The sequence below is a fragment of the Diorhabda sublineata genome, chromosome 3 (assembly GCF_026230105.1).
Source record: "Diorhabda sublineata isolate icDioSubl1.1 chromosome 3, icDioSubl1.1, whole genome shotgun sequence".
Taxonomy (NCBI): domain Eukaryota; kingdom Metazoa; phylum Arthropoda; class Insecta; order Coleoptera; family Chrysomelidae; genus Diorhabda; species Diorhabda sublineata.
The window spans coordinates 23,390,372-23,402,117 of NC_079476.1; the positions used below are offsets into that span (position 1 = coordinate 23,390,372).

Sequence of the window (11,746 nt, forward strand, 5' to 3'; positions counted from 1 at the left end):
AGATAAAGCTGATGAGCAGGCTGGACCCTCAAACAGACTAGGGGGTCCAACAGACAAACAAAGTTTTTAATTCAACAGACTTTCCATGTGTAGCCAAAGTTACAAATATTACTAAATAATTAAATGCAAACTATAAGTTTTATCTACAGTGGGAACAATAAATTGGAAGAAAATAAATAACTCTAGTTTTGATTCAACAACAAACTCAACCCATTCCCAAAAAGTCTAAGGTAAACCGCCCTAATTAATTACTATCACCTACCTAGCACCATTGATTTTAAATTCTTATTTTGTCCATATAATAGCCTCCGCCAAATATTTTAATGTATGAAATTTGTTTTTTGGAATAAGTTACAGACTGAGAAATATTTATATAGCTTTTTACTTTGTACAAATAAGAATCAAAGATCAACGACGGTATTAGGTAGGTGACTGCATTTAGGGTGGTACCGGTTTACCTAATAGGTTTTCGGACTACACAGTACCCCAAGTACTGCTATGTCCAGGTCCAGGCTAGGACATTTATGGCCGGCCTAGAATAGGAGGAGTGTATCTATGGGGTAAACTTATTAAAATAAAATCGTTCCACTTTGTTGTTCAAATAAATGATAAATATTAAAATCTAAAAGTTATAAAATTCATGTTTATAACATTATTTTCTCATATTTTAAGCATTTTAAAGATAAATTAAAAAATGTATTCCGTTTTCTGAGGTGGTGACATGATTTAATGTGGAATACTGCACACACTATTTACTACTACCACTACTCTGAAGATGATAACTTGGTTCTCGAAACGCGCATCACATAATGTAATTTTGAGGGTTCCAGAAATTGCAACTCACCATAAAAAACAACAGATGTGATATAATTAAAAAAAGTCAACAATGGAAAATATTTTATTTTGCTAAAAAATTTAATAAAACGTCATTTTTGGTGGGCCACATTTTAAAGCATTGCCTAAGGTATCGCCAGGATTGTTGATAATCCTGATTTAAAAATTTAACATATTTATAACACAAAGTACGGTTATCACAGTCGTGTTTGAGTTGGATTTTTCTCGTTTCGCAAATATCCATGAAAGTTTTGAAAAGTTCCAGCTTGCAAATCTTCAGGCGTCCAGCTTCGTTGTTCAATTTTTTCTTTGTAACTCCTTGACGTTTGCCTTCAACTGCTACTTCCAGTCTGTAACATAGAAAATCTAATTTTAGTGAAGTTTTATTTTTATTTTACAACAGAAGTACCAGGAAAACATTGAAAAGTAACTATTATGTTATTTTTGACTTTATAATATCGAGAAATCTATTCTAGATGTAACTAAAACCTTTGAATAGTGATTTTTCATCAAATTAAATGTAGACTATTTTATTCACATTTAAAGCGTTAAAAGGCAATTTTTTATAAAACTAGACTTTAAAGCCAATTTTTCAACAAATGCAAATTTAGAAAAGCCAATTTCCAACCAAACTTGACTTTTGATCGAATCAACTTGAAAAATACAATTTCTGTATAATTTAACAAAATATTAATTGTTGAATTGACAATTAATTAAAAAACTGAGTTGAATACTTACCTTTTCCCTTTGCCTAGATACCATGATATACTCGAAGGACACGGTTGCTTAGAGTCATCTTTAAAAAAATCAAAATGAATTGAACTTTTACCGAAAATAATTTTGTTTTGCTTGTAAGGATCCTTAAAATGTACTAATCCGAATCTATCATAAAATGCTCTTTCCAATGCCTCTTTATTAAATGGCGTATTAGCTGGATATGTGAAACTGGAAAGATAAATCGGACTGTCTAAGAGAATTGAGAGAAGCGCACCCTGAATGCCTAAATGAAGCCATTTGGCCAGTTTGTCACTGCAAGATACAGACAGGGTTCGGTCTCCTCTTCCTGAAACATTTCAATAATAAACTATAGCATTAGATTGGTCCAGTGATTGATTAAATGATTAGTAACAAGAGATGTTAAACTATATGTTAAATATATTCAATCTTAATGGTTTGCAGCCCCTCGAGACTTTTCAATCCAATCCAATCATTAACTAGATACAAAAACCTTTTTTTCAAAAATCAATTTTTTATCAAATTAAATTTTAAAAAATCATTTTGTATGCAATTATAAGTAAAAACACACAATTTATTATCAAAGGAAACTATGAAAAGTCAATTTTGATCAATTTAAAACCTACACAAGCCATTTTTTGATAAAACTGAAAGTCAAAGACAATTTTTGATGAAACTAAACTGAGAAAACAAGTTTTTGATCTAAATCAATTGAGAGAAGTCAAATTTTGACCAAATTAGACAAATAAAAAGTAAAATTAAACTTAGAAAAGTCAATTTCTGATTCATTTGAATTCAGGAAATCCATATTTCACAATTCAAGTGGAAAAGCTAATTGTTCCCCAAATTTAACATAAAGAAACAAATTCTTGACAAAATAAACCAATTTTTCCATCAAATTGAATTTTGAGAAATTATATTACAAAAGATTTATAAAATTGGGATTAAAACTTACCCGGTTTTGTTCTCACGACTCCTGTGACATGGAAATCTGACCCCGGTAGCTTTGGGTCAATTTTATCACTTGATTCTAAACATTTCGCACCAGTTCTGAAAATATCAATTTTTTTTCTTTTATTTGGATTTAGATCGTCTTCATCATCTTCAACTATATCACCCAATTCACTGCTATTGTACATTGGAAAAATAGCTGCGTCTCCACAAGGTACCATTGTAGTGAAAAAATGAAATTTGACCTGAGGATCCAGCAAAAATTTCGAAACATCCTCGTTGAATTTAATAATTTTAGACTCCAAACTCATCTGATCATAAATGTATCTAAGAAATGATCGTCTACACATAACTTCCGCATGGGAATCATTCAAAATATCTCCTTTTTCAGACATTTTTGAAGCTCCTATACATTTGGATCCGGTTCCCAAGGCTACAACTGTCAATTCGCCATCAATATCTTGTACTATACAAGATAATACAGTCCATTCCGTACTTATGGGTTTACCAGATTTAGGCAATATTTTAAAACAGTCCAAACTTAATTTTGCTACTTTGTCATGAATATTTGTACTCATGTTGAAAACGAGAAAATTAGTTAAATTATCTTACAGCCTATGTTAGTAAATAATAATAATAACAAGTAAGTATGATTCAAGCAATTGTATCCGGATCCCAAGCATATTTCAATTGACTGAAATTGCTTAAAATCTTCATATCTTCCTCTGGAATAGTAAAGTCGAGATCAAAGTTTTCTTCAATGTGTTTCTTAGAACGAGCTTTAGGAATGACGGCGAGATTCTGTTGTAGAGCCCAGCGCAGTAAAACCTACAGATAATAACAATTAAATAACAATCAACAAACGGACTAAAAAATTAGTAAAAGTTCATAATATTCCATCAGAATACTACACAATAAATAATAAACAAAATCAAGATTGTAGGCCCGTAGCTTGGAAGTGATTCCCTATTTTTTGCTTTCATTTTCCAGTCCTGGTTTTTCTTTGTTGTGAAAACAGCAGCCTTGGCCTTTGCCATATTAAGCCCAATCAGATCCACTTCAGAATGTTTTCAAGATCAGTATTGATGGTGGCGATTTAATGCTGCTTACAGATTACGGTTCTATAGGGCATATAGTCATAAAGATCAAAGATAGTGAAAAGATCCTTGCTAGGAAGCAAAAAGAAAAAAATGGATAAAAGCATGTAGAGAGATTTAAAAATAATAGGAATTGAGAACTGGCTGAAGTTGCCATGAACAATAATAGATGGAGGGAAGGAGTAAAACGACTGCAAATCTAACTAACCTGAGCAGGACTTTTTCCTAATTTGGTGGCAATCTTTATAACCTCTGGATCCGTTAATAAATGTTGATTATTATCATTACCTCCCAAAGACGAATAAGTTTGAAGCAAAATTCCTTCTTTTTTCAATAACTCTTGTAAGTCGTCTTGATGGTAATGAGGATGCCATTCAACCTAAAAATAACTTTCACTAAAATATTTCATTTCTGATATAAACTAAAATAGTTTATTTTGTATTAAAAACAATAATTTTAATAATTACTTACCTGATTTACTGCTGGTTTAATACCATGATTATTATTCAGCAACTGTTTCATATGATTAACATTATAATTTGAAACTCCAATATTTCTCACTAATCCGTTTTTCACTCCTTTAACCATTTGTTGCCAGCTTTCATCTCTAAGTACAGAATTATTTTTTCCTTCACTTTTAATACCTTGCGCCCCTGGCCAGTGGATGAGGTATAAATCGAGATATTCACAATCTAAATTATTAAGAGATTTTTGGAGGGCACTGTAAGCTTTTTCTCCTTGATCACTAGGAGCTAATTTCGTTGTAATAAAAATATCTTTACGAGTCAAATTGTACTTGGGTAACAATTCTTTTAATGCTTTACCAATAGATTCTTCGTTACCGTAAACAGCGGCACTATCTAATTAAAAAATATTTTTTACAAAATTAATTTAATTTTTTTTTAATAATTACCTATCAGTCTATACCCAGCACCCAACGCGTAATCCAACGTTGTTTTTATCAAATCGTCTCCACGAATAAGGTAAGTTCCAACTAAAAAGTAAGGTTATAAGTTTAGGAGTTCATACATGTTGAAAGGGAAAATACTAATGTATTTAACTAGACCTAACTATTAAAAAATTGACTTACATCCGACCATGGGCATTAAATCACCACTATGCAGAGTAAACTTCATATCTTTTGCTAACTGATTCTTTTCTGAAAACGTTACATCAAACGTGAACAAAAAGAGGGGGACTAAATAAACCCAAGTTTTTATCATGGTTAAAGGGAATAGGAAGCAAAAGAACTAATGGCTAATGTAAGTGAACAGTTGGATCTATATATTATTGTTTCCAAGGTAAACAAGTTAACAGAAAATTTATTCAATAAATACGTGATAACTTAATTGGTTTTAAGCCATTTGAATATATACATAGGGTGGCAAAAATTTAAATAAAATAGATATTATACATACTTATTTTCAAATAAAAATATACTTTATAAAATACTGATAAGGTAATTACAGTATAAACAATAGTTTTTCTTAATGCTTTTTTAACTAGTAAAATATGGTAGTTGGTTCTTCACTTTATATGTTTGTATTGTATATGAAGAATAGTCAATTGACTAGTGACATTTTCTATTTTGTTTTATTTTATGTACGGATAAAAAAATTCTTTAATAGAGTGTTACCAAAATAAACTTATTATATGATATTTTGAAATAAAATATTTACAGAATTAACTTTATTTTCTCAAGTTTTCAATACATAGGAAAAATATCTACATTTTGAGGTTATATTTTTGATGTCTCAATTGTTTTATTTACTTCACAGTTTCAGTTCCTTTTTTCTATTTTGTCTTTCTTGTGATTTCTGTTTTATTGTATTGTGTGTGTTAAGTTGGTATTTAAGAATTTTTTTGTTTTTTGTATAACGATTTTGTCTTATAAATCGTCTTTTTTATTAATAAGGTTATGCTGGTATTTATTATACTTTTATGAAGGATGAAGCTAAATTTCGTATATTGTCGAGGAAAAGTTAAAGAAGTACCCAAATAGCAATTAAGTCGATCTTACTCGGATAGAGTAGGATTATAAAAACTAATAGTTAATTGAATTACTTCCCTTATTTTTTGCTCTCTTTTATGTATTCTTAGTATTATTTGGGCAACTTTCTTAGTAATAAATAAATAAAAATACATATATGTACACGTAATACTTTATTCAAATTAAGATAAATTTATTACAAAAAAAAAATAACGTAGATTCGAATTTCTCTATTTAGAACTATTTAAATCAAATATAGATGTTTTTAAATCGTTCGTGGAGGAATGTATGTTCAGAACAGTCTGAACAATACATGCGCATTTGACACGTCCAGAATATATTCGAAATGTTTTCATTTATCTACCAGCGAACTAAGCTATTATTGATTGATTGATCGGGTTGGTTTGTTTATGACAAACATTTGAAAGAATTTAAACTCTGTTCTGATTAATTTGTCTTTATTATGTTATAAAATATTTTTCGAGATGCAGAGTGAATATTTAAAGCAACTTGTGGGAGGTTTTTTTTTAGAAAAATATCTCATGTTTACTTCTTTTACAACTATATTCGAGAGTATTGAACTTATGAAGCTGTACAAACATCTTATTTGCTTGAATAAAATAAAATAAGTTGTATGTAACCGCTTGTATTCTTGTGGTTTGTCTTATATACCTTGCTGTAGCTTTTGTAGTTTATGAGCTTAGTTTATTCTCAAAACTTCAAATCTTCACTGTGTATATATGAGATTATTTCTGATTACAACCTTGACGCTTTTTTTATCCTGAATACAGTATATTAATGGGAATTAAAATGAAATTAGATCTATAACATTTTGCAAACTGAATTGACATATCATTATACAAGTATTATTTGAAATTTTATAACGACTAGATTTTTTATTACTCAAAGTTATTAGGATTTAAATATTAAAATGATTGAATACAGTGTGATATTGCCAATTACATCCAATCTTTATCAATCTACTTATCATTAAATAAGAATATAAAATGTAGAGTTTTCATTTCAACATCTCGTTGTAAATTATGAAATTTTGTTTAACAATCTGCCCTAAAGGCTCAATCAGACGGTGCGGAATGGATGTGCGTCACGACTTTTGCGAACGGAGAGAGCCAATCAACTCCTTGACGCATGCGTCACTAAATTCCGCGTCCGGCGCATGGTTAGAAAGTGTGCGTCATGAAAGTGCCAAACTTTATATCATTCAGCGTTCAGTTTGTATTTTGAATATTTTGATTTTGGGTGTATTATTTGTGTTGTGAATAAATCCTTAATCTTACTTTAGAAGTATATAATAAGTATCATATGAATAACTTAAGAAATTGATCAAGTTTTTAGGCGAAATGGATATTATTACAAGCAGATACAATTTTTAAAAAATTAATCTTTATTACTTTTTCCTTCCAATATTTTTATAGGTTCATGTTCTCTTTGATTTTGTTGTTTTCCAAATAACTGAATTTATGTTTTTGACGCAGTTGACGTGACGCACGTAAATTTGGTTTAGTTCAAATTATAACTTTTCCCACTTGGTGAATATGTTTTTGTGTTAAGTTAGTCTTGGATCTTAGTGAAGTCATAGTTATTTAGCACAGTTAGTATGTAAGATTTCATTTTAGTTGATTTTGAGATGTTTCCTTTCAAAGTATGAACATCTAAGCTGGAATTACTGGAACCGTTGGTGATATTCATACTGAACACACTGTTTACATTACCACTACACTAACATATAATTACATTGACGCGCGTTTCGATAACCAAGTTATCGTCTTCAGAGAATGAAGGTAAACTGATATGTACTGCCTTTGTTTACTTGAGTTTAACGGGCTATTTTTTGAGCCAAATCTTGATCTTGTTTAAATTAAACTGCTGTAAAGATTAATTACAGAACCGGTCCTATGACACGTCCTTGGGGATTCCAGATGGAATTGGATAGAGAGTAGTGAGTTTGTTTTATTTTTTTACCAGGAAAGGTCAATTAGCAAGGTAGTATTTTATAAGTCCTACTGAGGTTAGGTTATATAATTTTGTGTCTGTAGTATAATCCTTCAACGATACTTTGTTGAAGGCTTGTATGGTGTCCAGGAAAACTGCTGAGCTTCAAAATCTACATTTATTTCATTTAGTAGCTGATTTACATGTTCCATTTTACCATATTTAATTTGAAATTAGAGTTGATGTTGCTGTATGAACTTTTTTTTAGAATGCCATTAAGTATTTGATTTAAATACCTTAAACCTTTTAGTGTATGAAAATATGTTATTTTCTTTCAAAACGGCAATGAAACATCAAGTTGTATAAGTTTTTTGTAAAAAATTGATGAAATTATATGTGTACGCTCCCTACAATACCAATTCATTTGGAAACATCAATTTTTTATAAATCACATTGTATGTTTATGAATCTAGGTGATGATTAATAAAACTATAAATACTGAGGTTGTTTAATAATTTTTATGTAACAAATAATTAACAATATATAAAATAAAAAGGAATATATAATAAATTTGGAGGTACTTCATTAATATTAGATTATTTTTTATTTTATTGTGCCTCATAATTTCAAAATATGGTTTCTGGGTCCCAATCATACTTATGTTGCTTAAAACTAAATAAAATTTTCATGTCTTCTTCAGGAATATTGAAATCTAATTCCATATTTCCGATTATCCTTTCTTTTGTCTTTGACTTTGGAATAATGGCAATGTTTTGTTGGATAGACCAACGTAGGAGTAACTAAAACCAAAAATAAATTAAAATGGCATTGATTTTGGCTGCTTTGATGTAAATTGTATTGATAAAAACTAAATATTGTTCATGTTTTATGTATGAAATAAATATTTACTATAAATACGTTGGTTACACTTACTTGCCCTGTAGTTTTTCCCAATTTTGCTGCAATATCTTTGATAACTTTGTTTTCCAAAAGATCATTATTACCTTCACCACCAAGTGATTGATATGCTTGCAATTGTATATTTTCAGTTTTACAGAAGTCATACAATATTTTCTGATGGCAATAAGGGTGCCATTCAATCTAAAACAATTAATCATCCTAATTAAGAAATTAACAAAATTAGAAAATGATCCAAAAAGAGTGAAGATATAGAATATACTGGTTAATTTATTTCTAAATACAAATATCATTAGCCTGGGTTCCTGGTCATAGAAATTATAAAAATCACGATTAAATGGTACAAAGACAGCTTTAAAACCACCACAGGAGTTGACTCAAAGTGAGAATTTTATAGATATAAATGCTTATAATTGAGGATGCATGAAAAGAAACTATCAGAAATGTTACATAGTGACTAATTCCAATATTCAAGTATCTATAAAAGCACCTAGATCCCAGGTCATAGACTTAATGCTGACATAGGAGTTCCAAAGAAATAGGTTAGAATAACAAGAGTCTCTTCAGTTTGGATTCCTTATCACACACAGTTGAAGAGGTTCAGATGAGCGTTTCTTTGGAATTTTAGTAGCACTAGATGTAAAAAGTATTTGGCCTCAATGGCTTCTGTGATGCATGAAAATCATTGAATAAAAGATTCGGAAGAAGGAAGAAACAGAAAAAGAAGTACTCTGATATGGTGCTTTACTCCAAAAATTTCATTCAGAATTTTGGTACTATTAGATGCAAAAAGTATTTAGCCTTAGCAGCTGCCTTATAGAACCACTGACACCTGAAGAGTTTGCCTATGAGTAGTATATTCGACACATACACAAACTTTGAATGACTACTAAGGATTTTCCTGTAATTTTGACTATCAACTCTTCTTTCAATAATCAATGACAAAGCAGCTTGAAATATGTGTACATTACATTAAAGTCATTAAAAAAATGGAGCAAACAATAAATTATGATTTACTTGGTTCACAACTGGTTTTATGCCATGATTGTTATTCAACAATTCTTTTAAATGTTTAGTCGTATAATTAGAGACGCCAATATTCTTTATTAGACCTAAATTTACAGCTTTCACCATGTGTTGCCAACTCAAATCTCTTAAAACTGTGTTTTCTTTACTATTAGAACTGACCCCATAAGTGCCAGGCCAGTGAATCAAATACAAGTCAATATATTGACAATCTAATTTATCCAAGGATTCTTTAATGGCATTGAATGCCTTATCTCCTTGTTCGGATGGATCTGAAAATTATGAACAAACAAAAATATTACAATAAATTACTAAAACAAAACGATAATGGAAATTGATTTAATATCAAATGTTGAATCTGCTCACATAATTTTGTTGTAATGAAAACATCTTCCCTTTTTAAATTATGTTTTGGCAGCAGTTTTTTCAATGCTTCTCCCAGATCTTTCTCATTACCATACATAGCAGCTGTGTCTAAACACAAAATAAGTTTAGCAATAGAACAATTTGGTATACTATTTTATATCTTACCAAAGAGGCGATATCCAGCTTCCAATGCAATATCCATTGCTTTCAATAAACTATCTCCTTTCAACAACCATGTTCCTACTAAATAGTAATGGCTGAATATTAAAATTTCATTATGTTAAATGAATACTTACATCCAACAGCAAATAGCTTATTACCATTATTGAGAGTATATTTTAAATCTTTTAGAGACATTTTTAAAGGAAATTTTAAGAGATGTTAATATGAAAGTTACACTTATGTGAGTGTATCAATATTAAAAAGTTTTTTTTATGTAGAAACACTTAAAATTAGACAACTCCACAGAATTATATTCTAATCTGGTGATAGGTACTTTTCAGGGATATTTTTTGTGTTTACATTTGTTTCCAAGTTCAGTTTAAGGTTATATCTAACGTCAAGAGTCATGCCTATTTGTCAAAATCAGTCATTAGTACTAAATGAGCCAATGAGCGTATTTCTAATGATTATCTAATGTATTTTTAGCATTTTTGATTTTATTTTCATTCAAATTTACTAATATCTAGAGAAAGAAAATTCTCTTTTATCTTGAATTTTATGTATGATTGAAAGAATAACTTTTACATGAAGTAAATTTGATTGGTCCGTGAGCGGCAACAAAACTATTTTTCTACTTCTAGCAAAATAAATTAGATTAATGGATATGTTATTAATGAAGTGAATATTACAAGTTTTTAAACGTAATGGTTCGATAAGCTCTCTATATAGACATGTATTGTGTTGGTCACACTGTCATATAACTAAATTATAGGTTCTAAAAATATGTCAAAATATATTCAAATATTTGAATATACTTCTAGGCTTTTATTACTGTATAGAAATCGTATTTCCATATTTTTTCTTTTGTTAATAGAATTCAATTACCTCTTTTTCTGAAAAGCTTAGGTTTACTCATTTAAGCGAAATTTTTAAAAAACTTGAATCATCATTCTATTCAATGTTAAGAACTATGATAAAAGTAAATTAAGGAAATCAAAAAAATAAAAACAGTAGTACGATGGATAATGCGTAACAAAATCAAAAATTTCCAATTCCAATGAGATCAACAACTTTATCGTTAATGTTCCAGATATAATTTGCTAACTAATATGTTAATTTGTGGCATTAGTGATAGGAGTCGAAAACAAAAATTAAAAAGTTTCATGTAGCATAAATATTGAAGTTACTGGAAATACATTACTTTTTCAAATTCTTTGTTATAAATGTAAGTTTGGTATTGCTCTTAAGGAAACCGCCACATCTTTGATACTCTTAAATTCAGATGAATACACTGGCTACTGTTTTAGGAGGGCTTTGGAGACTTATAGTAAATTTTGGTGTGAAGATTTGTTAAGATCGAATAGACACAGTGAGTGGAATTCGTACAATAGTTTAAATTCTCGCGAGTGTGATTGTACAATTTTTGTGAGTAGTTTTTTTCTATATCTTGATAATAAAAATTGTTTAAGTATTATTTAGGGTTGCTACAGTTGCCAAATTTATTAAGCTTGAAAGTTTCTCGTAGTAACATTCTTTTAAAATTTCTTGTTGGACGAAGTTCATGTCTATAAGATATTGTGCGGGAATACCTACTAAAAACGGGTTTAAATAAGTATATGACTTTAAAACTTTTTGCAAGTTGTGCCATTGAGTTTGACACCTTGACAGCAGTGATTAATGGGTATTATTAAGGTCGAGCAAGCAGAGTTATTAT

The 11,746-nt window shown here is 29.5% G+C and overlaps 2 protein-coding genes across 2 annotated transcripts; both read right to left on the reverse strand.

Annotated features, from left to right (window-relative positions):
• Positions 1 to 882: 882 nt before the first annotated feature.
• LOC130440918 (tRNA-specific adenosine deaminase 1) lies at positions 883 to 3,098 on the reverse strand. Its single transcript, XM_056774287.1, has 3 exons — positions 2,525 to 3,098; positions 1,573 to 1,897; positions 883 to 1,184 (listed from the first exon to the last, which is right to left on the reverse strand). Exons 1-3 carry the CDS (start codon positions 3,096 to 3,098, stop codon positions 899 to 901), a joined length of 1,185 nt encoding a protein of 394 aa, XP_056630265.1. The 3' UTR covers positions 883 to 898.
• A 76-nt stretch (positions 3,099 to 3,174) lies between these two features.
• On the reverse strand, positions 3,175 to 10,429 carry LOC130441722 (uncharacterized). Its single transcript, XM_056775505.1, has 11 exons — positions 10,167 to 10,429; positions 10,036 to 10,113; positions 9,871 to 9,978; positions 9,496 to 9,776; positions 8,494 to 8,661; positions 8,190 to 8,360; positions 4,708 to 4,867; positions 4,531 to 4,611; positions 4,089 to 4,477; positions 3,826 to 3,996; positions 3,175 to 3,348 (listed from the first exon to the last, which is right to left on the reverse strand). Exons 1-11 carry the CDS (start codon positions 10,225 to 10,227, stop codon positions 3,175 to 3,177), a joined length of 1,842 nt encoding a protein of 613 aa, XP_056631483.1. The 5' UTR covers positions 10,228 to 10,429.
• Between the last annotated feature and the right edge of the window lie 1,317 nt (positions 10,430 to 11,746).